A 22,615-nucleotide genomic window follows, 5' to 3' on the forward strand; every position below is an offset into this window, starting at 1 on the left:
AGAACAGAGGTACTTTCTTTACACGGGGTTGCCTGGACGTAAAGGTAGGGCAGTGCTTTTGCTCTGGAAAGGTTTGGCAATGATGTGTGAAGGGCGGAATGTCTTCTTGAATCATCTCTCCTTCACGTCCTCTCTTCGGCCTGGAAAGGGCTCCACATGTAAACTCCCTAGCTGGGTCATCCACAACTTAAATAATGAGTCCAACTCACGCATCACCTCTGTAGAAGGGGCCACAAGGGAAGGGGAGCATTCCCTCCAGGTAAGCCTGGCCAAGAGGCTACATATGCAGTGTGGCAGGGAAGGACCTTGGACAATCTGGGGTTCTAATTCTGGCTCTACCACAAAGTAGCTATATAATGTCAAACTGGTCACGTAAGCTCTTGAAGCTTCCATTTACAATCTTCGCACTAAGTAACTGGGGTAAATGGAGCCATCTCTTTACTGAGAAGGCCATGTAAAAAGTAAATGGGGCTGTGTTGTTAATACATATGAACAGGTAGGTTCACCGGGCAGGACCTTAGGAGCTCTGCCCATAGGGGCCATTCTGAGACCCCAAGAGTTGTGATCTAAGTTACAAGTAGGTGTGGCTGGGGACGCCTGGGTGGCTCAGTGGTTAAGCGTCTGCCTTTGGCTATTTGTGATCCTGGGATCCTGGGATCCTGAGATCCTGGGATCAAGTTCCACATCAGGCTCCCCATGGGAAGCCTGCTTCTCCCTCTGCCTATGTCTCTGCCTCTCTCTCTATGCCTCTCATGAATAAATTTTTAAAATCTTAAAAAAAAAAAAAAAAGGGTAGGTGTGGCTGTAATGCTATGCTGCGAAGCTAAGTCAGCCAGTGAGGAAGAAGGAAAAAAGTCAACTCAAAGTCAATTCATTCCTTTTGGACCACCAAGAGCATCTGTCACTGAGGTTTCTGTCCTGAAACACTGACATGAGAAAGCAGTGGCTTAAAAGAATAAAAGTGCCCAGTGGGCACCTCAGGAGTGGATATCTGAATGTTTGTTGTGGGTCCCTTGTGGCCAGCACCGCCATGAAAGGTGCTGCACCCAACCATTCACATAGGATGGCGCCTGACTTCTAGAAGCTTCTGATGTCCTGGCATAACTTTGGAGGCTCTGAAGGTCTACAAAGACCTCTACCTATAAAGAACTCCAAAACGCTGAGAAGGGTTAACATTCTTATTGTCCTGACCAGAGAGAGATAAGATAGCTACTATTTTTTTCAGCAAACCTCAAGTTACAACATACCCTGGGGGAAGTTCATTCCTATCACAACAAGCTCTTTCTGGGGACTCTCCCTGCCTCAATCCCTTTCTGGGACTATAATTCGTTGGGGACTGGGTCCATGCAATTAACTGGACTTACGCTGTTGTGGGTCTTGGCAGAGATGGTTTTAACGCTGTCGGGATCCCAGATAACCAGGTCAGCATCAGATCCCACAGCAATGCGGCCCTTCCGAGGGTAAAGGTTGAAGACTTTGGCTGCGTTGGTGCTGGTCACGGCCACAAACTGGTTCTCATCCATCTTCCCAGTGACCTGAAGAGTGTGACACATACCCCAAAAGCAAGTTAAAAAGTTGAAGGGTGGAATACAACTTAGCGAAAATAGAAACACGCTTTGGAAACACACAACAATTTGCATGGATTTTAAGGGCATTGCGCACAGTGAAAGAACCAATCTCAAAAGGCCACATACCATATGACTCTATTTAATAATCTCATTCTCAAAAAAACGAAGATACAGAGATGGAGGACAGATGAGGGGCGAGGTGGAGACTCCTCCAGGGGTCAAGGGTCAGTGTGACAATCACAGGGCCTCACAAAGGGGGTCCTTGTGGTGATGGAGGAAATCTGTGTCTTGACCGTAGTGGTGGTTACATGAATCACATATGGCAAAATGACACAGAATCATACACACGCCTTGCACCACTGTCACTCCGTGGGCTTTGATATGGTGCCAGAATTATGCATTGGTGAGAACAGATGAACTATACACAGGACCCCTCTTTGTCTTTGTTAACTTCCTCTGAATCTGTAATTGTTTCCAAGTGAAAAGTTCAGAGCCCTTCAGGAAACATCGTTTGGCCCAAATGACTGTGCTTTTCAAAACCACAGGCACAGCCCTAGGTCTCCAGTCTAGGACACCTAGAGGTCCCAAGGCCATGTCTGGGTGTCCACAGCATGCCATAGGTGCCAGTCCCAGTCTCCTCACATCCTTCCCTGCTGTTTCTCGTCTCTACCACTTGTCCTCCTCTTCCCTTTAAATATAGAATCTGGGGCAGCCCGGGTGGCTCAGCGGTTTAGCGCTGCCTTCAGCCCAGAGCATGATCCTGGAGACCCGGGATCGAGTCCCGTGTCGGGCTTCCTGCATGGAGCCTGCTTCTCCCTCTCCTGTGTCTCTGCGCCCCACCCCCCTCTCTCTGTATTAAATAAATAAATAAATAAATAAATAAATACATACATACATACATACATACATACAGAATCTGAGGAAATGACTGCCTGTCTGTAGGCAACCCACTCTAAAGGTAGTAGAAAAATGAGCAAAGAAAATGAGCAAGTATTAAGAGAGTGAGAAATACAAACAGCCAATAAGGACGTGAAAAAAATTCATTTTAATCAGTAATTGGAGAGAGTAAATGTAAAACAAATTCACCAGCCAGATCAGCAATACTTCTATTTTGCTGATATAATACCAATTTGGACCTCAAAGAAGACAATGTCATGCACGGCTGGCAGCATAAAAATTGGTACAATCTTTCTAGAAGGAATTTAGACGATATATAGCAATAGCCTTAAACATATACACACCCTTTGACCTATGAATACCACTTCTAGAAATTTCTTCTACAACCACAGTTAAAGATCTGTCCAAGGATGTTTACAGAAGATGTTCATCTCAGAAAAAAAAAAATCAGAAATAACATAAACGTTCAAAGAGTTACAAATCCAGGGTTAAGATGGAATCTTCAGCTACTAAAGACCAAGTTTTTCAAGTATACTTAAGGATATGGAGACTTTTCAGGATATACTGTTTCAATAAAATGGGCCACAAAATAGTATAGATAATGCCAGTGCTTCTTACACACTCACACACATACATGTCATAGACACACGTGTGCTCTTGGACTGGCAAAAACTGGGAAGACATTTGCCAAAAGGTTCATTGCAGTTATCTGAAAGATGGTGTGAAATGAGTGGTTTTTACTTCCTTATTCTTTTTGGAATGAGATTATATTGTTCCCATAATCTAAAAAAAATCATTAAGAACCAGAAAATCTGTTCTGTTACTACATTTTAAAAAATATTTTTATTTATTTGAGACAGAGCGCAAACGAGCCCGGTGGACAAGAGGGGCAGAGGGAGAGAGAGAAGCAGACTCCCCACTAAGCAGGAAGTCCAACGTGGGGCTTGATCCCAGGACTCTGGGATCATGACCTGAGCCGAAGGCAGACGTTTAACTGAACAACCGAAGCACTCCTGCTACTATGCTTAAAACACTGAAAATGAGGGGCAGCCCGGGTGGCTCAGCGGTTTAGCGCCGCCTTTGGCCTAGGGCCTGATTCTGGAGACCCGGGATCGAGTCCCACGTCGGGCTCCCTGCATGGAGCCTGCTTCTCCCTCTCCCCGTGTCTCTGCCTCTCTCTCTCTGTGTGTCTCTCATGAATAAATAAATAAAATCTTATTTAAAAAAAAAAATCACTGAAAATGAGGGACACCTAGGTGGCTCAGAGGTTGAGCATCTGCCTTTGGCTCAGGGGCATCATCCCAGTCCCAGGATCAAGTCCCACATTGGGCTACCTGCGGGGAGCCTGCTTCTCCTTCTGCCTGTGTCTCTGCCTCTCTCTCTCGGTGTCGCTCATGAATAAATAAATAAAATCTTTCAAAAAACAAAACACTGAAAATGAAAAATCCCAAAGGACCCCTGAAAGGTCAATATACGTTCAAAGCAGGGTTCCCAGAAGCCTGCAGTGGGCAGTAATGCCAGCTCCAGAGAGCCCTAAAAGACAGTTTGAAGGAAACAGAATCCATTCCCCAAACTAACAGATTGACTGAGACTGTCACCAGGTTGCTAAGTTTTTTCCTGACTGATCAAAAAAGTCCTATTTTAAAAAGTCTCTGGGTTTGTTTGTTTTCAGCTTCCATTGATCCACAGATGACAACAGTAAGAAATACATATAGTATTTAGGAGGAAATGACCTATAAGCAGTGATGTTGGATTCCCAAACCTAAAAAGTACTATCACGCAAGGACCAGCTTCTAGAGTTTTCTCAACTACCATTTCAAGGCCTACGTGAGACCCACGACCATCAGACAGGGAGGCAGGGGCAAGCTGACACGAGTCCATGAGCAAGGCCCCTGCTCCTTACCACAGCCTTATCCCAGATAACGGACATCCGCTCCTCGGTGCCATTGGTGCCTTCGGGGATCAGGGTGAAATTGTCCTTTCCTACAGCCTTCTGGGCCGTGTTGAATGTACAATGGGCACTGCCAGTGACCTGAAGATCTCCGCTGGAAGGAAAACACACAACTGGTTTTTAACTCATCTTCGACTTCAAATCACTTTGGACATTTTTTTTTTTTTTTCATTTTCTAGGCCACTGAAAGCTCTTGAAATAGCCTATCCTTCCCCCTACCCCTGCCAGGAGATAGGAAATTCAGGAGGAAACTTCAATATAATGCTGCATGTCTAAACCCACTTTGTGAGGTATCTTATCTTACAGTGAGACTGCACCCCAGTGGAACCCTTTTGATACCTCATCCCCGCTGCCTGGCTTTCAAGACGGCCCAGGTTTTTATCTGAAAGTTCCCAGCAGAACAACATCAGAGCCATAATTCCCTGTTCTCGCTTAGTGATCTGAATTTGGAAAACAAAGGTCTCTCTGTTTGCAAGCCTGCTTGTGCCCACCAGGCTGTACCTTGAGAATGGGGAGCGCAAGCAAGTCGCCAAGACTCACCAGGACAGCAAGGAGTTCAGAAAGTCCGGAGTGGTCGGGTCAGGGCTCAGGGGCGGGGAGGTGACAAAAGCAGCGGCCTTGGCCCAGTTCTTGCTCCAGTAGTGGGAGCCATCAGTTCCCAAGCTGGCGGTGATGGGCTCCCCATACACCACGGTTCCTGACAAACAGAAAACCAAGGCTGAGTACAATGCAACCGGGGAAGGAAACCACCCTGGTGGGAGTCGCTACCCACCTGGCAGAAGGCCACACACTCTCCCCACTCTCCTGGAAGGAGGCACCAGCATCCTCTCACAGATGATGACACCGATGGCCAGATACCACCAGCCAAAGTCACCAGTCCAACATGTGCTCCCTAAGATTCCACCTGGAGCCCCACTCTTCGACCCCAATACACACTTCCACCTCTGACACTGCTGATCCCCACGTCTACTAAACAATCTCCCACTCACACTGCATTCAAATGCCCACTCCCAAATGCTGTCTGAACTCTTATATTGGGGTGACCTCAAGCTTAACTTCATTGCTCACGAAATGCTTTCCCTTCTTTCCCAACATTGCCCAGCACCTTTGCACTTGCCCTTTCTGGCTCCTGGGCTGCAAGAGAAGTTACACATGACAGCAGTGGGCTGAAGCATTCGGGAACTCATCTACAGCCCTCCAGGTAGGTCTGAGGGACAGCCTGGATCTCTGAATGGCAGCTGTCCCCAAGAGCCACCAGCAGCACTGCCGATAGAAGACTGAGAAATGAAGGGTCCTGCATGGTTATACCACCGGGATGTCAGTGTTTCCAGAAGCTTAGTCTAAGTTAACACATCATCCGAGAATGTCAATTCCCTGATGCTCACTCAAATCGTGTCTGCTGCAACCCAGAAAATCAGGAGTCATAATGCCACTGGAATGCCAGTGCTTCAATCCCTTAAACACATCCTTCCCTGGCCACCCCACACATCTTCCCTTCCATCGGGCCTCTTCCTTTCTCCCCAGCCCATTCTGACAGAGCCTCTCAATTGGAGTTCAGATTTACTTTTGCTTTCTCCTCGTTCTTCCCCACCCCTCTGCTCACTCCCTAGGATACCTCCAGAGTGATCTTCCCATGCCTTCCCATTCCTCCTAAGCAGCCCTTCTGCCTTCAAAAATTGAAACAAACTCGACACAGAAGCATCTGATGCCCTTCATCATCCAGCTTCCTACCAAAGTTCATCTCTTCCTCAACATCATCCACAACTGGGGCATCTGGGTGGCTCAGTGGCTGAGCATCTGCCTTTGGCTGCCCTCATGATCCGGGGGTCCTGGGATCAAGTCCTGCATTGGGCTTCCTGCAGGGAGCCTGCTTGTCCCTCTGCCTATGCCTTTGCCTACCTCTCTGGGTCTCCCATGAATAAATAAAATTTTAAAATTTAAAAAAAAAATTTAAAAAAAATCATTCACAACTCATCCAGTTCTCCCCTCCAATACCCCAACGATTACCCAGTTTTGAATTTTTTTTATTCTCCACCTGATGGGAGAATTCTGGAAGAAAGTGAGCCCGCCCACACACAGTAGGCATTCAGTAAGTGTGTGTCACACTGATGAAAGGGTGTGATACTTCATTAGCCGAGGGCATCAGGGCTGGAATTTGACCTCAGCCAGCCTTCACCACCACCAGGAATGCACCTCTCCAGTCTCCTCCCTTGTGCACAGGGCTGACCACTCCCCTAGTGGTTCACCCAAGGGATCCCTCTTCTCCAAACACAGGGTCCTCGAGGCCAAACACTTCCCAGTCAGGAATGCACCTCCTCTCCTTTCCCCAGCCTCTTTCAAGGACTTAGCTCTTGATAATACACCCCAACACCCTCCCCTGTTGCTCTAGAGCTGGCTCCTCCCAGGCGCCCCCCTCCAGCCTCAGGAATTTCACAAAGGAGCCTCTCTCCAGCCAGGGAGTGTTAAGAGGCCAGGGCAGGCAGCTCACTTGGAGGAAATCAGAAAAAATCCCCAGGCAGGAGGGTGAGCTCCAGAATCTCCAGGACCCCCGGGGAAGCCTCACACAGCAGGACACCCCCAGGCAGAAAAGAGCCAATGCTCAGAATCACCTGAAGGGCTCCTGAGTTCCTGACCCACTCAAAGTCTCCCGGAGCAGGATGCAGTCCCAGGAGCCAGTTGGGCGGCTACACAAACTGCTCCAGTTCATCCCAAAGTGGAAAAACAAGGCATAATGAGAAGGCCTTAGCTGCTGCCAGGGCCATTTATAAATGCAGATGGGTGAGCAGAGCAGCACTGGGCCTCCCTCTCCGGATCTCATAGGACCCCCGGGCTCCCAGCTTTTGGTTTGCACATCAGCAGGACCCAGCTGAGCTGACGAGAGCTCTTCTGACCCAGCCAAGCCTGGAGGTCCCACTACTGCCACACAAAGGGGAGGTCTCCCTAGAGAGCCAAGAGAAACAAAGGATCTGTCACCCCAAAGGTTTCCTGGTTCTGTGGACATGAATAGGGTCGAGAGAGTGGAACTGCTCAGAGAAAAAGAGTGGTTAGACTGTCTCTGAAGATCCGTGGGCAAGCATAAACACTTCCCTGATTTTCCTGTCATTTGCTATGGGTCATCTTCTCCCTGAAGCTGCTCTTCAGTCCTGCCTTTGGAAACTTTAGAACAAGGAGGATCTGGTTCCTGGAACAACATCCTGGATCCCACGAGTGTGAGTGCCCTTGACTGTGGCCTTCATCTCACTCTGCAAAATACAGCTCAGATTGCGGGGGTGGGTTAGGGGGTTCCCCATTCACTCTGTGCTTGGGAACACACACCTCACTGCAAAGGAATGAACCCAGCCTGCAGCCCCCGGAAAGCCCAGAACTGGGTCAGAGCTCCAAGGCCATTGCAGACCAGAACCTGACTCCTGAGGCCGAGGCTGAACTAAGATGGGGATCCTGGAGGACAGAGGCATCTTGTGGCTCATTTCTGCTTTGTCCTCTTCAAATTCCAAGGGATTCAGAGGTCCTTGCTGGCTTTTAGGTGATTTCTTTTCTTTAGCCCCCCAAAGACAGGGCAGGAGTTAAACCATCCTGTGGAAGCCTCTACCTCCAGGGACATGTGGGATCACAACTCGGGGGGGCGGGGGGGCGGGGGGGCCCGGCTCTGCTCCCAGCACCTTCCCAAGGCATCTCTCCCATTTTATAAACACTATACTGGAGGGAGCCGTGGATGAGCTTTCGGACCTCAGTCAGGCCACCCCAGACACCACTAAACTGTGTGCCATAAAGAATTACCGATAATAATAATAATAAAACATGAAATAAGCTGAAATGGCCTTTACATACTCCTCTAAACACACTGCTGACTCTTTCTTGGCGGCAATTAGACCTTTGTGATTTTTTTCTCTAGGCAAAGTCTAAACTGAAGGATGTGACCCCGAGCCAGCCTTTGGCAGGCTCTCCAGGATGGCCGGGAACTGAAGGGCCCTGGGGGGTGGTGTTTATTCACCACGAGCCTGAGTGCATTCATGAAGAATAAATGCAAGGCTCGGGTTTAGAAATGTTTGACAGCTCCCAGCTCTGACAGTTAAGTCATTTCCCATGAACGAGAAGGAGAACAAATTCAGAGTAGAAACAATGGAAAACCATGTATGTAGATTTCAAAACGCAGCCACAAAAGCACAGTAAAAAACCAACTGGGATACACGCGCGCGCGCGCGCGCGCACACACACACACACACACACACACACACAAACACAATTACACTCTCCTCTCAAGAGAGCCCAAGGCCAGAATTCCATAACCTAGGGCCTATCCATAGATAAACCTGTCAGATAACCAAGAGTGGTTCCAAAGGAAGAGAATTGTAAGTTTCCTGAACTGGTTCTGGGGTTTCTAGAAATTACCACTCTAATTTGATTTGATTTAAAGACACTAATGCTGGGACACCGGGGTGGCTCAGTGGTTGAGCGTCTGCCTTTGGCTCAGGGAGTGATACCAGGGTCCTGGGATCGAGTCCCACATGGGCTCCCTGCAGGGAGCCTGCTTCTCCCTCTGCCTGTGTCTCTGCTTCTCTCTCTCTCTCTCTCTCTCTGTCTCTCATGAATAAATAAATAAAATCTTAAAAAATAAAAATGTTTTTATTTTTCTAAAAAACAAAGGCACTAATGCCTCTATTCCTAGTAGTAAAGAGAGGTCATGGCGTGTTGGGGCAATAGAGATGCACAAAATATCGACCACTGGATACTCCAATCAAATACTTCTCTTAAGAGGCTAAATCTGGGTTGACCATGGCTTTGATTCCTTAGGACATTTCTGTCCAACTGAGTATAATCAAGATTGGCTGGTTGTTCCTAATCATGCTAGACAAAGTGAGGAAAGAAAAGGAGTCCAGGGATTCAAACTCCCAGCCCAAGTGCTATAGAAATGATCGGAAGGGTTCCATATCTGTCCTGAAAGAGAGCCTTATCTCTAGGAATCTTGGAGTTTAAATGGCTGAAAACCAAACCCAGAGTCTCATCCTGCAAGCCAGCTGTACTATGACACACTGAACTCACAACCTGGCAAGGGCACTGACTGGGAAGGAAGTCTGCCTCCAGATAGCCTTCGGGCTCAGGCCACAGCACTGACTCCTCCCTGAGGCTCCAGGCCTGCCCACCCTGCGGAATCAGAAGTGAGAGCACCCACAACCACTGAGCCAATTCTTTAAGAGCAGCAATCAATCTCCTTCTCTCTCTCCCCCTCTCTCTTCTTACCCCCCTTCGCCCTCCCTCTCTCTATATATAGGCTCTGTTTCTCTGAAGAGCCTTAACCCAGATTTTGGTGAGATTTTACAACATTCCCAAGCCAATCCATATGCCCCTCTTTGGGTTCAAGATAGTGAGGTTGTGCATTAGCTTAATGCTAAGGCTTCATCCCCAAGTTGGGGTGGTCCTTGCAAGCCCCATGAACACAGTTTTCTCATTACGCCAGAGTCATTCTAGTTGACCCACGGGACATAGAAAGTACTGGCTCCAGTTTGGGTTCTCAGGGTTTATAACATCCCTCGGCAGTCACCAGCCGTTCTAAACATTTCTGCATCTGAGTTACGGGGGTGAGGCGAGGAGGAGGACGGAGAAGAATGTCCATCAGACGTCAGATGAGGTTATCAGGCACTGCCTACATGCTACCATTCATATGCAGAAGGTACCAGCAGCCACAGTAGATTTCATTCATGAACAAAGTATAGTCTGAGGGAACTCATTCTAGACAAATCCTCACCTTTAATGGAAAGAGAGGTGGCCAAATGTCTGGAACCATGGGCTGGATGATCTGGGGCAAGATATTTATTTTCTGCACTTTAATTTCTCTTCCGTGAAATTTGCCTGACCAACATTGGGATATCTGGGTGGCTCAGCTGTTGAGAGTCTGCCTTTGGCTCAAGGGGTGATTCCAGGTCTGGGGATCAAGTTCCACACTGAGCTCCCTATGAGGAGCCTGCTTCTCTCTCTGGCTATATCTCTGCCTCTCTGTGTCTCTCATGAATCAACAAATAAAATCTTTTAAAAAATAAAAATAAAAAATAAACTGACCAACATCTAAGTTGTTTTGAAGAGTAAAAATTGCCTAAAATATTCTTTTCCTGGGTGTGTCTTCATGGCCTTGTCTGCAGAGTGGGGGGTGATGACACATGGTCCTGCTGACTGGCACAGCACGAGGGGACAGCACGAGCAACGCAGTCTCTCCAGGAAGATGGTATGTGGTTGTGGTGGGTCAAATGTGCATAGAAAATATTCACATTGAAATTCACCTCACATCCTTGGTAGCCTATACATCCTATTTTATTTTTTTTCTTTTTCTTTTTTTAATAATACATCCTATTTTAGATTGAGGACCAACATGTTTCTAGGTGGGGAGGCACAAAGACATTAATAAGATATAAAATCATGATCTTCCAATTGCTCCCATTTGTAAGAAATGTTGAGTCTCCTTATGCAGCCTGACCTCCGAGACAGGTGGGGTGTACATCTATATATGGTGGCTCTTTCCTCTGTGCTCTAACCCTACTGGGCTTGCACCTCTTTTCTAACATTGACCATTTGCCATTGTGACTTTCTATCCAAGTGTCCCGCCCCTATGAGTGAAGGAGCTGAGGGCTAGGACTATGTCTCATCTCCAGCACAAAGGCCTGAAGTATCACATAATAAAAGTTTGCTGAATAGGGATCCCTGGGTGGCGCAGCGGTTTGGTGCCTGCCTTTGGCCCAGGGCGCGATCCTGGAGACCCGGGATCGAATCCCACATCGGGCTCCTGGTGCATGGAGCCTGCTTCTCCCTCTGCCTGTGTCTCTGCCTCTCTCTCTCTCTCTGTGACTATCATAAATAAATAAAAATTAAAAAAAAAAAAGTTTGCTGAATGAATGAAGAACCTCTCCATTTTACAGATGAAGAAATGGGAGCAGCAGAAAGTTGGCAGTGCCTTAACACTTGCCACTAGGGACCAGAAGAATTCACCTAAATAGAAAAGCATCCTTAGCAAAATACCCCTATGCTAGGTCAGCAGGCATCATTGCTGTACTTCTACCAATGCTTTACTCTCTAATCGAGAGAACAGTGGGTATAGTTGTGATATACATCTTTATGAACACATTATCTCAGTTACGTACCATCTTCAATCTATGAGATGAGTCACTATGGCTAGCCTCTCCTTGCAGATGGGAAAATGAGACCTAGCAATGCTAAGGGAGCTATCCAGCATCACATGCTAGCACACAAGCAAGCTGGGATTTGATCCAGGAAAGGACATTGATCCCAGAGTGCAAATGCATAATAAAAACCTATCCTGTTTTCCTTCTTGGGTGTTTGGGAATCTTTGCTTCTGTATTATACACGACTTTACTAGGTGTCAAGCTCCAGTTTCTACCAGGTTTGTTAAGAAACTAAATCCAAGCAGATACTTGCATTGCTCATATTAAAATAATCTCAAAACATGAAGGTAATTCAGATACTCACGTGGCTATTCAGGCCTGAAGTCAGGCACCTGACAATCAAAACCCAATCCCACCGCTCATTAGCTCTGAGCTTCAGTTTACCCAACTGCAAAGTAAAACAAAGTACAAAAACTCCTGCCCAAAAAAAAAAAAAAAAAAAAAAAACTCCTGCCCAGGCTGCCTCTCAAAGTTGTTATGATGGAGTTCCAACAACATGGATAAAGCCTTAAGAGCCCACAAGCAAGCAAGGATCTCTCATTCTTGCTCATTAGCAGCCAAATGCACCAAAAATTACTTTCTGGCAGCTCAGGCCCATCTAAAGCAAAGGGTTTCACAGACTAGAGGGGAACAGTTGGAATGCAAAAGCCACCCCAGTAACCATGATGCAGGCAGGCACCACTGCACTCACATGCGGAAAGTTCTAGGACAAATAGACCAAAGTAGCCCCTTCTTGGTGCTCACTGCCCACACAGGGTCAAAGTCCTAAAGACGACAGAGGGACATCATCAAGCACTGAACTGTAGAGTACCAGAGCAGGCCTGGACTCTACAGTAACACACTCCAGCTCTACACCTTCAAATAAGGAAACTGAGGCACAGAAAGGAGAACCCCCAGCACTGCCAGCTCACAAGTCAGCACTCTGTGCCCGAGACCAAGGCTAGTGCCACCTGAAAGGGCCAGGGTCGAGAGAGAGAGAGAGAGAGAGAGACTGACTCCTCCACCCTATAATTTGGACAAGTGATAACTGAATCAGAAAATGGGTCCTTGGTTTTTAAATTCTGCTAATTGGAATGTTTAATCATATTAAAATTATATTAAAATGTTTACCTCTTCACTTATTATCATCATCTGGGTAGAGTATGGTCACTAAAATAAATAAATTAAGCTACCCGCTAACTCCTCCTTTTCAGACACTGTGCCAACTGCCCCCATGCTCCCTGTGAGTCATCATCCATGGTGTCTTCCAGAAAACAACTGGACGCTGATTCTGAGCAGATGCTATTACTTGGGTGAATGTTCCTTTATGTCAAAAAGGCAATTTCTACTAGCTGCCAGGAGAGGGCAGGTTTCCGGGAAGATGCGAATTTAGCCACCATGGGCCGCAAAGCCTAAGGACAGAGGCCTCTGGGAGAGCTCCAAGGGAGAGCTCCAAGGAACATGGGTCAGGAAGTGCTGTGTCCGTCTGGAAGTAATCATCTCTGGGGACAAGCTGACTCAGTGGTCATTGAGCAATCTGTTCTAGGTTTTGTACCAAGTCACCCACCAGTGAAAAACTCCTACAATCCTCCTTATCCATGTGGGTCACATCCCGCAGAGAACTAGGAACAGAAGCATAGAGGTCAAACTGCTCCCTTCCTGACAGAGAAAGAAAAATACAGAAAGAGATAAACAGATGGGGGGGGAGGGGGCAGGAGAAAGCTAGACAGAAAACGAGAGAGAAATAAGCAGGCCCAGGATGCACACTCATGAAGTCAACCTCACACCATCAAGCTGGACATGAGCTGCACTCCCAAGCACAGGACACGTGGTGTGACCACTCAAGCTCACAGGCAACAGCAGGTGACGAGAGGGTTCTGCTGAATTCATAATGTATAAGGAGCTCCACGGACCAGCCTTTGGAAGCAGCAGGGGAAACTGTACTTAGTAAATTAGTCTCCAAGAACCTTCTCAATGGTCTCCCAAGTACTAACACGGTGCCAGCCTCAGCCCCGAATATGTCAATATAATTGATAGGGAGTGATTCAAGCTCCTGCAGAACTGGACCTGGGGAGGCCCCGGGGCAAAATCTCTTGCCCTTCTGTCCCCGTAAACTCTCTTACTTACCGGGCCAGCAATTACTACCAGCCACGGAACAGGGACTCGTGTGGCCACAGAACGTTCCCCAGAAGGACTCTGGGGCAGATGACGGCTGACACCATCTGTGTATGTGTCTAGTTTATGGAGATTGCATCGAACCAAGTCCAACTTTGCTCCAGAAGCAGGGGCAGGAGGGAGAGGTGCCCGCCCGCCCACTCTTCGCGGTGTGCGGCTCTAAGTAGATAGGGACAGGGTGGTGGCGGCGGCGGCACCGAGGGAGAAACTGGAGCTCCCTGCCTCGCGCCGCGGTAATTAGGTTAATGCTGGAACGTGATGAAAGCAGCCCACTTGGCATGAAGGTCTGGAAAAGAAGCCTTCCTCCCTTCTGAACCTGCCCGCCGACAGACAGCCGGTAAGGTAACACTTACCCTTTTTCCGGGCCTGGGCGATGACTTCAGCCGCGCTCTTGCTCATCACCTTGGTGACGTACAGAGGGCAGTTGGTCTGGTTGGCGATGGTAATTGAGCGATTCACGGCTTCGGCCTCGACCTACAGAGGAGCACGTGGACGTGAGAACCCTGCCCGATCTGCACCTGTTCCATGAGCCCGTCTTTATGCTCAACCACCTCCCCACCCCCAAGAGGTCAAGAGGAATGAGAGGCCACTGTGTCCTCAAGGTTGAACCCTGAGCGGCACCACAGGAGGGACATGGGACTTTCCCGGTGTCGCTCAATACTGATGGGTGGAGATAGAAGGGGGCAATTCCTTCCCAGACCGAGTGAGGCACTGGAAGGGTGCCCGGCAGACCCACCACAGCAGCATCTGCCCAGGGGTGGGAAGAAATACAGATTCTCAGGCCCTTCTCAGTCCCAAACGGATCAGTAACTTTGGGGATGGGGCCCAGAACATGGGTCGTTTTAACAGCTCCTGTTGACTTATGCTTGCTCATGTGAGAAAACCACCAGCCACAGGAACGGATTGCTCCCACACCAGTGCATTCATTTCAGCTGCACGGTGTTGAGTCAAGACATCCAGCAATGAGATTTTTGTGCCAGGCTTCTGTCCGACACCCACAAATGAATCCAACAAATAAGGCAACCTCACAAGCCTCTGGGAATGGAGCAGGCAAATCTGTGTCAAGCAATGGTCTCCAATATGGGAAACATGTGGCTGCACACAAACTGGTAGGGCCTTCAGCACCAGATGGGAGAGCTGCTCTAATTAATAGGATTCTTTAAACCCGATGCTTCAGTGAATAATATTCCAAAGAGCCCAAGTGATTATTATTAACTACCTGGCCAGGTAAGACTTTGGAGACCAAGGGATATCCTACAGATATGTGTGTTTAGAATTGGCCCCAGAAGAATACATGGAATTGTAGAATGATGGATCTCCAAAAGCCTTTTGCTCCCTCTCAAATCCTGGCAAAAGCTGTGGCTTCCACTCAAGGCAAGGGGCTGGGTTTGACTCAGAATTTTTCTATCCTCCGTGCCCCACCCCCAAGGATTCTCAGTGTAATGCCCGGTACAACAGTGGTTGCCCAAAAATGTTTACTGAACCAAAAAATTAACTTTATTTTGTTACTGGTTCAAGCTAGGCTGTGCCATGCAGAGCTGCTACTTTTCACAAGAAATAGCTGAGTTCCTAACTGAATTATCTTAGCTAACCGAGTTTCTATAGGACCCTGGCCAAGAGATGAAGTTCTGTAATTGCATTAACTGGTAATCTAATTTAATAAACGAAGACAACTTCATTCACGTTTGCCCTTTTGGGCATCAACTATGCGACTATGCGACAAGAGAGGTCTCAAAATTCAAAGGTAAACCAAATGGCTCTTGAAAAAAGCTCATTAAACATCCAAATGTTTTTAATTCCTGGAATAGCTGAGGCATCGGCCCTCCCGGCCCTCCCTCTTGGCCCTCCCTCTCCGTGACTCCAATTACAACAGCAGTGCCTCTGGCCTGGGGGAGCACAGAAGAGGGATGGCCTGAATCCCTGCAGTCACTTGAAAAGTCCCCATAGTGTGAAGCACGGAAAGGACTCCTCTAGAATCCTCACGGCTTCCCGGGGGCGCCAATGACTACCCAATTTATTGGCCCAACACAAATACTTCAGAAAGTGAACAGAAAACTATTAATAACTGCATGGGAGAAATGGGCGTGGACTGGGACTGTCCTGGGTGAACTGGAATGTGGAATCAGACTAATTAGAAGTAAATGGAGCGAATGTGCCAGTTCTATGGGGGGGGGGGGGGCTGCCCCCGGCAGGACTGGCTTCCCAGGGCCCTCTCTGGATTCGCTCATCAGTCATAAGGCGAGTTCTGAGCCCTCTTCTGTCCCAGCGCACAAATGGGTGAGGGCACAGGCCTGACTACAAGGTTACCCCCTGGAAAGACAGGGTCCCTAATCCCCAATTCTCTGCGTTCCACCCAGAACCATAGAAGGATCCACATTTATCCTTCGGTGTGTACCTGCCCATGCCCCTTACACACAGTGAACAGATTTAAGTAAGACCAACTTAAAATATTATGAAATTAATATTACAGCTTAAAAATTAAAACATTTTGTCTCATTACAGAGCTATCAAGGATTTGGGGTTTATTACCTAGCCCTGCTGATTTTTAAGATCGGACACCCCCAAGATCCAGAGAGGAAAGCCACTTGTCCAGGAACATGCAACAGTGTTGGTAGAGTAGTGTCTGGATACTAGTGTCAGAACACACAACACTGTCCGTACAAACAACAGGGCGCCTGGCTGGCTCAGTCAGTTAAGCGTCTGCCTTCGGCTCAAGTCATGATCTCAGGGTCCTGAGATCAAGCCCCACATTGGGCTCCCTGCTCAGCAAGAAGCCTGCTTCTCCCTCTCCCCATGCTAGTTCTCTCACTGGCTCGCTCGCTTTGTCTCAAATAAATAAATAATATCTTTAAAAAAAAAAATCCCAATACACAATAGTGCCTGTACACACACAGCGTTTATACACAACAGACCCTCTATGGCCCAGCCCCCTAACTGTATGCATACCCTAATTACAGCTCCCATTTGGCCCAGTTGGAAAGTTCCCTTCTCTGAGAAAGATTCTTCATGGCCATCACCCTCACCCAAAACACCAACTTTCTTCCAGAATGCCAGTCTTTCAGCCCAGAGCCCCTGTCACTTTCTACCCTCCCTAGTTACTTTCCACCGGTCTCTTCCTCTCCAACTCATCCTCAATCCCTTCCTCTTTCATCTGGCTGTCCCAACTGGGCCCAATCATCCATGTGCAGGGCACCATTGATGGGCAAGCTCAGGGGAAGTACCAAATATGGGGGCTGACGGAGAGCAGGTGCCTCTGAAGGAGTTAAGAAGCAGCTGACCCCGGAAAGCACCTAAAACAGCCTTTTGTGAGACAAGAGGACCCTCCCCAAAAGCCAAAAACTCCTCAAACTGGGGCACCCCAGGTCTGATGGCCCCAAAACAAGGTCTCATAATCCACCTCTGGGGACTCTGAACTTCTCCACGCAACCACGGCTATGAGAGACATCTCCTGGGTCGAACCGCGGAAGAATGGGCTTGACTTCTGTCGAACTCTCCTCCGATAGCTTTCGCCTGTTCTGTAAACGCAGGGCTTGCACTGTTTTCCAGTCCGCAGGGATCCACGGATGGAGAACAGACAGAAGGAGAGAGGAAAGCAAAGCCCCAGGGAGACTCCTATAGGTTCAACAAGAGCATGGATCTCAGAGGTAGCCCCCCCGTGTAACAAGGTAACACACAGCACAAACAACTGGATGAGGGGGAGGGCAAACTTTCTAACTAAGTCTGGCCCTGGGTGTCATCACCTGCTTACAGGGGCCCATCGGGTATATGGGGAGCTGAGGCTCCCGCGGGCGTGTGTGTGCATGCACGCAGGTGTACACATGTCCATGCGTGCAAATGTGCACGTGTGAGCCTTATAATGTATGTATGTACGAGACTTCACACGTGTACACTTAACTACTAGTGTGTGCATGCATAGGTGTATACATATGCATGCATGCAAACGTGCAAGTGTAAGCCTTACAATCTACATGTGTATGGGATTGCACATGTGTACACATAAATACTAGTGTGTGCATGCATAGGTATACACATGTGCATGCATGCAAACGTGCATGTGAGCATTACAATGTACACGTGTACAGGACTGCACATGTGTGCATGTATACACTCGGTGTGCATGTGTGAGCATTACAATATATGTGTATATGAGACTGCCGTATGCGCATGTATACATTCGTGTGTGCACATGCAGGTGTGCATGTGTGCAAGTGTGAGCATTACAATGTACACATGTATGGGACTGCACATGTGTACACGTATTTACTCGTGACAGCAGGCAGCTATGACACAAGGGCCGAGAGATGCCACCTTCAACCTCCCTCACCTGTGCGCTGGCTCCGGCTCATCCCTGTGGCTTTCTAGTGTGCGTGGGCAGCTTGGATGGTGTGAAAGGAACTACAGCCCAAGGCCTGGACAGGGACCAGACAGCACTGAAAATGCCACAGCTTCTGTCCTTCAACTGACAACAGGAAAGTGTCTTCAGAGCCACAGATGGTACCTTCGGTACCCTGGTGTGTATGTGTCTATGTGTGTCTGTGTGTGTGCACGTGCAGCTAGGACAGGACAAGGAAGTGCAAACCCTCAGTATGTGCAGGAAATTCCAAGTGCCTCCTGCTTCTTTTTCTGCCCTTTTTCTGACATTCTTTCTCCGTTTCCAGCCTCATTTCTCCCCCAAAGTCAGAGGGAAAAGGCTGTGGATACCATGCCCTCCACCCCAACGTGGACAATCTATTTTCTTCTTAGGGGGAGCTGATGCTCCCTGCATCGTGGCTCCCAGAGTGAACACTTCCCAGAGCCGGGGGGAACCTTCCCATTTTAAAGTTCTGTGCTTTGGGGGCATGGGTCCGATTCATGCTCTTCTCAAGCATCTCCCTCTACTTGTTTCCAGAAGGAAAAATCCTGTTAAGCCAACATCCAGTTCCTTGAGGATTTTATCTGCCCTTCTCTGCCTGTCACTTCTCTCCTTTAAGAAGAAAAGTCTGTTTGTTTCCATGAGATTCCCCCCAGCATTCTATTTGCTCAGGGCAGCCAGGTCGTCAAAAGTCTGACCTTGAGACTTTCATCAATGAGCCAATTTCCGAGAAGGGCACAAATTCTAATTTAGAAGAGCAGATTCTCCACCATCTAAGATGTGAGCACCTCCCTTCTGTCTTACAAGACTCAACATCCATGACCGTGACCCTCAACTTGTGCTCTGGATCTTAATTATCCCTCCCAGGTTTGAAAGATTGTCTGCTACTCTCTGCTGAAACCTGGCGCAGACTTTCCATGGAAAAACCTACAATTCCCCTTAAGCTTTTTAGTAATGTAAAAGAGCTTTCAGATCCCCATGACGATGTCTTGGTGGTGGTGAGATTTTGGAGGGCCCACACTGTGAACCATGAAACCCAAATTGCAGGATGCTAATAAAAAGCTGTTCATATCCACTCAAGGAAGGGCTTAAAGAATCAGACACACACACACACACACACACACACACACACACAGAATCAGACACAGAGAAGAATCTCCAGGCTCGGACTAGTATTTCACTTTGCCCACAGAGACACCCACGCATGTACGCATGTAACCTGTGACTTCTCAGAGGGCCCAAACTCAGATCCTGAGAAGCCCCAATCTCAACAGGCAAGAAGTAGGTTCTCTGTGGCTCTGGAAGCACCCAAGGGACACCGAGTCACACATTCCATTCAACAGATGTTCACCTCTTCAGGCCGGCTCAGCACATGACCCTCGGGTCCCGTGATGCCCAGATCCAGGATCCTCTGCTGTTCCTGCAAGGTTAAAGAAAGCGAGGCCGTCAGGGAGAGCTGGACTCCAGATGGCTCTGACTGCTAGAGATCTTTGATCCAAAAAGTTACTCGGACAAGACATAAAGACAGTCCTGCTGACCCCTCACAGCCCTCATCCCAGGACCTCGTGAAGAGAAGGGATCGCTACCCTGTCCCCAGTCCTGCCTGAGCTTTCCCAAGTGTGTTCAGCTCTTCCCCTGGGATGCTGAAAGCCCACATGTGCCCTCCACCTCCGAGGCAGCTGCATGACCACAGAGGGAAATGACTTCTCTGTGGAAAGGGAACAGTCTGTGTGTCCCGCAGGACACAGGGAGGCAGGCACGCTCATCACCAACACCCACGCTGCCGGTAAGACTGCTAGCACTGTGCCCCCAGATGGTGGCCCTGGGTCACCCTGCTTTTCCTCCTCACAGCTGAGCTACAGAATGCCTTCCCTTTCTCGAGCCTGCCTCATACCCCGCAGGTCATGAAGAAAACACAAGAGGAAAGCCCCGTACCTCTGCGATGATGTCACCATTTTCTGCGTGGACTTGGGCAATCGCACCGATATCCCGGATCACGCTCAATACTTCATAGATCTGAGAGGGCAGAGAGGAGACGGGGTGTCCATCTTCCTGTACACAAGCACAGCCACTTCCCTGCCGGCCACTGGGGTCAGAAATGCACCCTTGGCTGCTACTACTACAGCTATCTCCTTTGACATGACCCAAGGTCAAAGCTACTGGCCACACTTGGCAGAGCAGGAGCACTCAATAACCAAGAGAGGCAGCATAACCTAAAGGACACGGAGTAGGGGAGGCTCATGGAGGACAACTGGCCCTGCACCAGGCTTGCTGAGGTGGCTCTGAGCCAAAGAGGCAGCTTGGAGGCTGACTCCAGAGCCTGGGAGAACACCAGTCCTGGAGGGCCAGGGCACTGGGATCACACCCTCCCTAAAGGTTAAAGTCACCCAGGGGCCTCATCCATTAACCATTTCCCACGGAGCTAAGGGACATACATACACTGGAGGCAGCTTCCCAGACAAGAGCATTGGTCCCAAGGTACCAAATGCCAAGGCGCCTGTTCAGGAAAGCCACCTTTTCTTACCTGGGAATCCGTTAGCTGGAAGCGATCTTTGAAAGCCATGTACACAAGGAAGGAATTTACTCCTAGCAGAGAGACAAAATAGAGAGGCAGAGACCTGGCTTTAATAAACAAACCAAATAAACTGGAAAAAGAATACGAAAAGTATAATACCATGCATATATATATATATATATATATATATATATATATATATATATATACCATGTATATAGTGGGCGGTGGTGGGGGGAGCAGGAGAGAGACACAGAGACAGAGGTGGAGACAGAGAAATAAGGATAAAACAAATGGGCTGGAATACTAAGAATTAGTAAAAAAAAAAAAATCTGTAAATAGGGACTCCCAGGTGGCTCAGCAGTTGAGCGTCTGCCTTTGGCTCAGGGCATGATCCTGGAGTCTCAGGATCGAGTCCCGCGTCAGGCTTCCTGTGTGGAGCCTGCTTTTCCCTCTATGTCTCTGCCTCTCTCTCTGTCTCTCGTGAATAAATAAATAAAATTTTTTTTTAAAATCTGGGAATAGGGTGCAGAAGTTCTTCTTAATATCTTGACAGCTTGTCTCTTAAGTTTAAAACTATATCGAAATTCAGAGTTGGCCGTGTTGTACATCCAAATACACAGCCAGCAGTATTCACAGCAGCCAAAGGGCAGAAGTGTCCACTGACAGATGAATGGAGACACGAAATGTCATACAGCCATACAACAGAATATTATTCAGCCTTAAGCAGGAAGGAAATCCTGTCACATGGATGAACCCTGAGGACATTATGCTAATGTCACTAGAGGACAGATAAGGAGGATTCCATTAATAGGTCAAACTCAGAGAGACAAAAAGTAGAACGGGGGTTGCCAGGGGCTGGGGGAGGAGGATTGGGGGGTTCATATTTAACGGGGATGGAGTTTCAGTTTGGAAAGATTCAAAGTTCTAGGGATGGCTGGTGTGATGGTTGCACAACAATGTGAATGTACTGGACATTTAAAAATGACTACGATGGTAAATTTTATGCTGTGCTGTATTTCACCACAATTTAAAAAACTAAAAAAGTAAAAACAAAAGTTGCCCTCAACTGTTGGGACTTTAAGAAGAACGTGAATTAGAAGATTCTGTGGATGCGGATCTATAATAAATGTCTTTTCTTTGGTAAACAGACTGCGCTTGAAGCTGACTTTTAAGAAACATTTTTAAGTAAGACAGGGTCCAACAAACTGATGTCGCAATTCTCCCCCTGGCATTTCAGAGTCCTCGTCACCCGAGACACCAGACCAAACATCCCTGCCCCACATCCATCACAATGGTAAACAACTGAGCGGACAATCTTCTAGTCCTGGAGCTTAATTCAAGCCACCTGGGGGTGCTGGATGCTGTCTGGGTTCAATGGCTCAGGACATCCCAGCCTTTCTCTTCTACCAGGCAACAGTTGCTATGGTAACTCTCCTAGCTGATTTGAAGTCGATTCATTTAAAATATGGAAAGTTAAACCCCCTCAAGCCTCAGTATTCTCTCAAAAGTAAGAAAGGTCAAGGGTAACCTATTTTCTTTTGGGTGGGACCTTCATACCAGGAGGAATCTCAGGATATTCTAGTCCAATACCCTCTAGTCCAATACCCAATACCAAAAAACAGAGATGTTTTTTTAATTGAGCCTCATAAAATTTAAGACTCTAGACTTTCATTTGGGGCATTTTCTGCTGTATCTATGGATATCTACCTACTGTACTCGGGCCTAGAGATTTCCCTCCTGCTATTGAATCACAGCTCATGGTACTTCTAAGCTTAGAAATCTCAGAAAATGAAAGCAACAGGAAGTCTCCCTGACAGTTAAGATCCAGGGAGATCAACATCTCACCCCAGGAGTCTAGTCTATAGCCAACCTCAAGAAGACCCCAGAAGATGATAGAACTTGGCAATACCACCTCAACTCCCAAGGATCCTGTGGACAAAAGGGTCCCAGAGGCACCTTGAGGTCATCTAGATTCCCCTAGACTCCCCGGGAATCTTCCAGGACGCA

The 22,615-nt window shown here is 48.0% G+C and overlaps 1 protein-coding gene across 3 annotated transcripts in view; it reads right to left on the reverse strand.

Annotated features, from left to right (window-relative positions):
• DPYSL2 (dihydropyrimidinase like 2) overlaps nt 1-22,615 on the reverse strand; it is a 137,694-nt gene that overhangs the window by 9,417 nt on the left and 105,662 nt on the right. For all 3 annotated transcript variants that reach the window (XM_077868769.1, XM_077868770.1, XM_077868771.1), the window contains exons 5-11: nt 20,615-20,676; nt 20,026-20,106; nt 19,442-19,510; nt 14,093-14,213; nt 4,957-5,113; nt 4,369-4,510; nt 1,365-1,535 (exon numbers count right to left, since the gene is read on the reverse strand). In XM_077868769.1, coding sequence (XP_077724895.1) covers nt 1,365-1,535; nt 4,369-4,510; nt 4,957-5,113; nt 14,093-14,213; nt 19,442-19,510; nt 20,026-20,106; nt 20,615-20,676 — 803 coding nt within the window. The remainder of the gene's footprint in view (nt 1-1,364; nt 1,536-4,368; nt 4,511-4,956; nt 5,114-14,092; nt 14,214-19,441; nt 19,511-20,025; nt 20,107-20,614; nt 20,677-22,615) is intronic.

This window comes from Canis aureus, chromosome 24, assembly GCF_053574225.1.
Source record: "Canis aureus isolate CA01 chromosome 24, VMU_Caureus_v.1.0, whole genome shotgun sequence".
NCBI classification, from domain to species: Eukaryota; Metazoa; Chordata; class Mammalia; order Carnivora; family Canidae; genus Canis; species Canis aureus.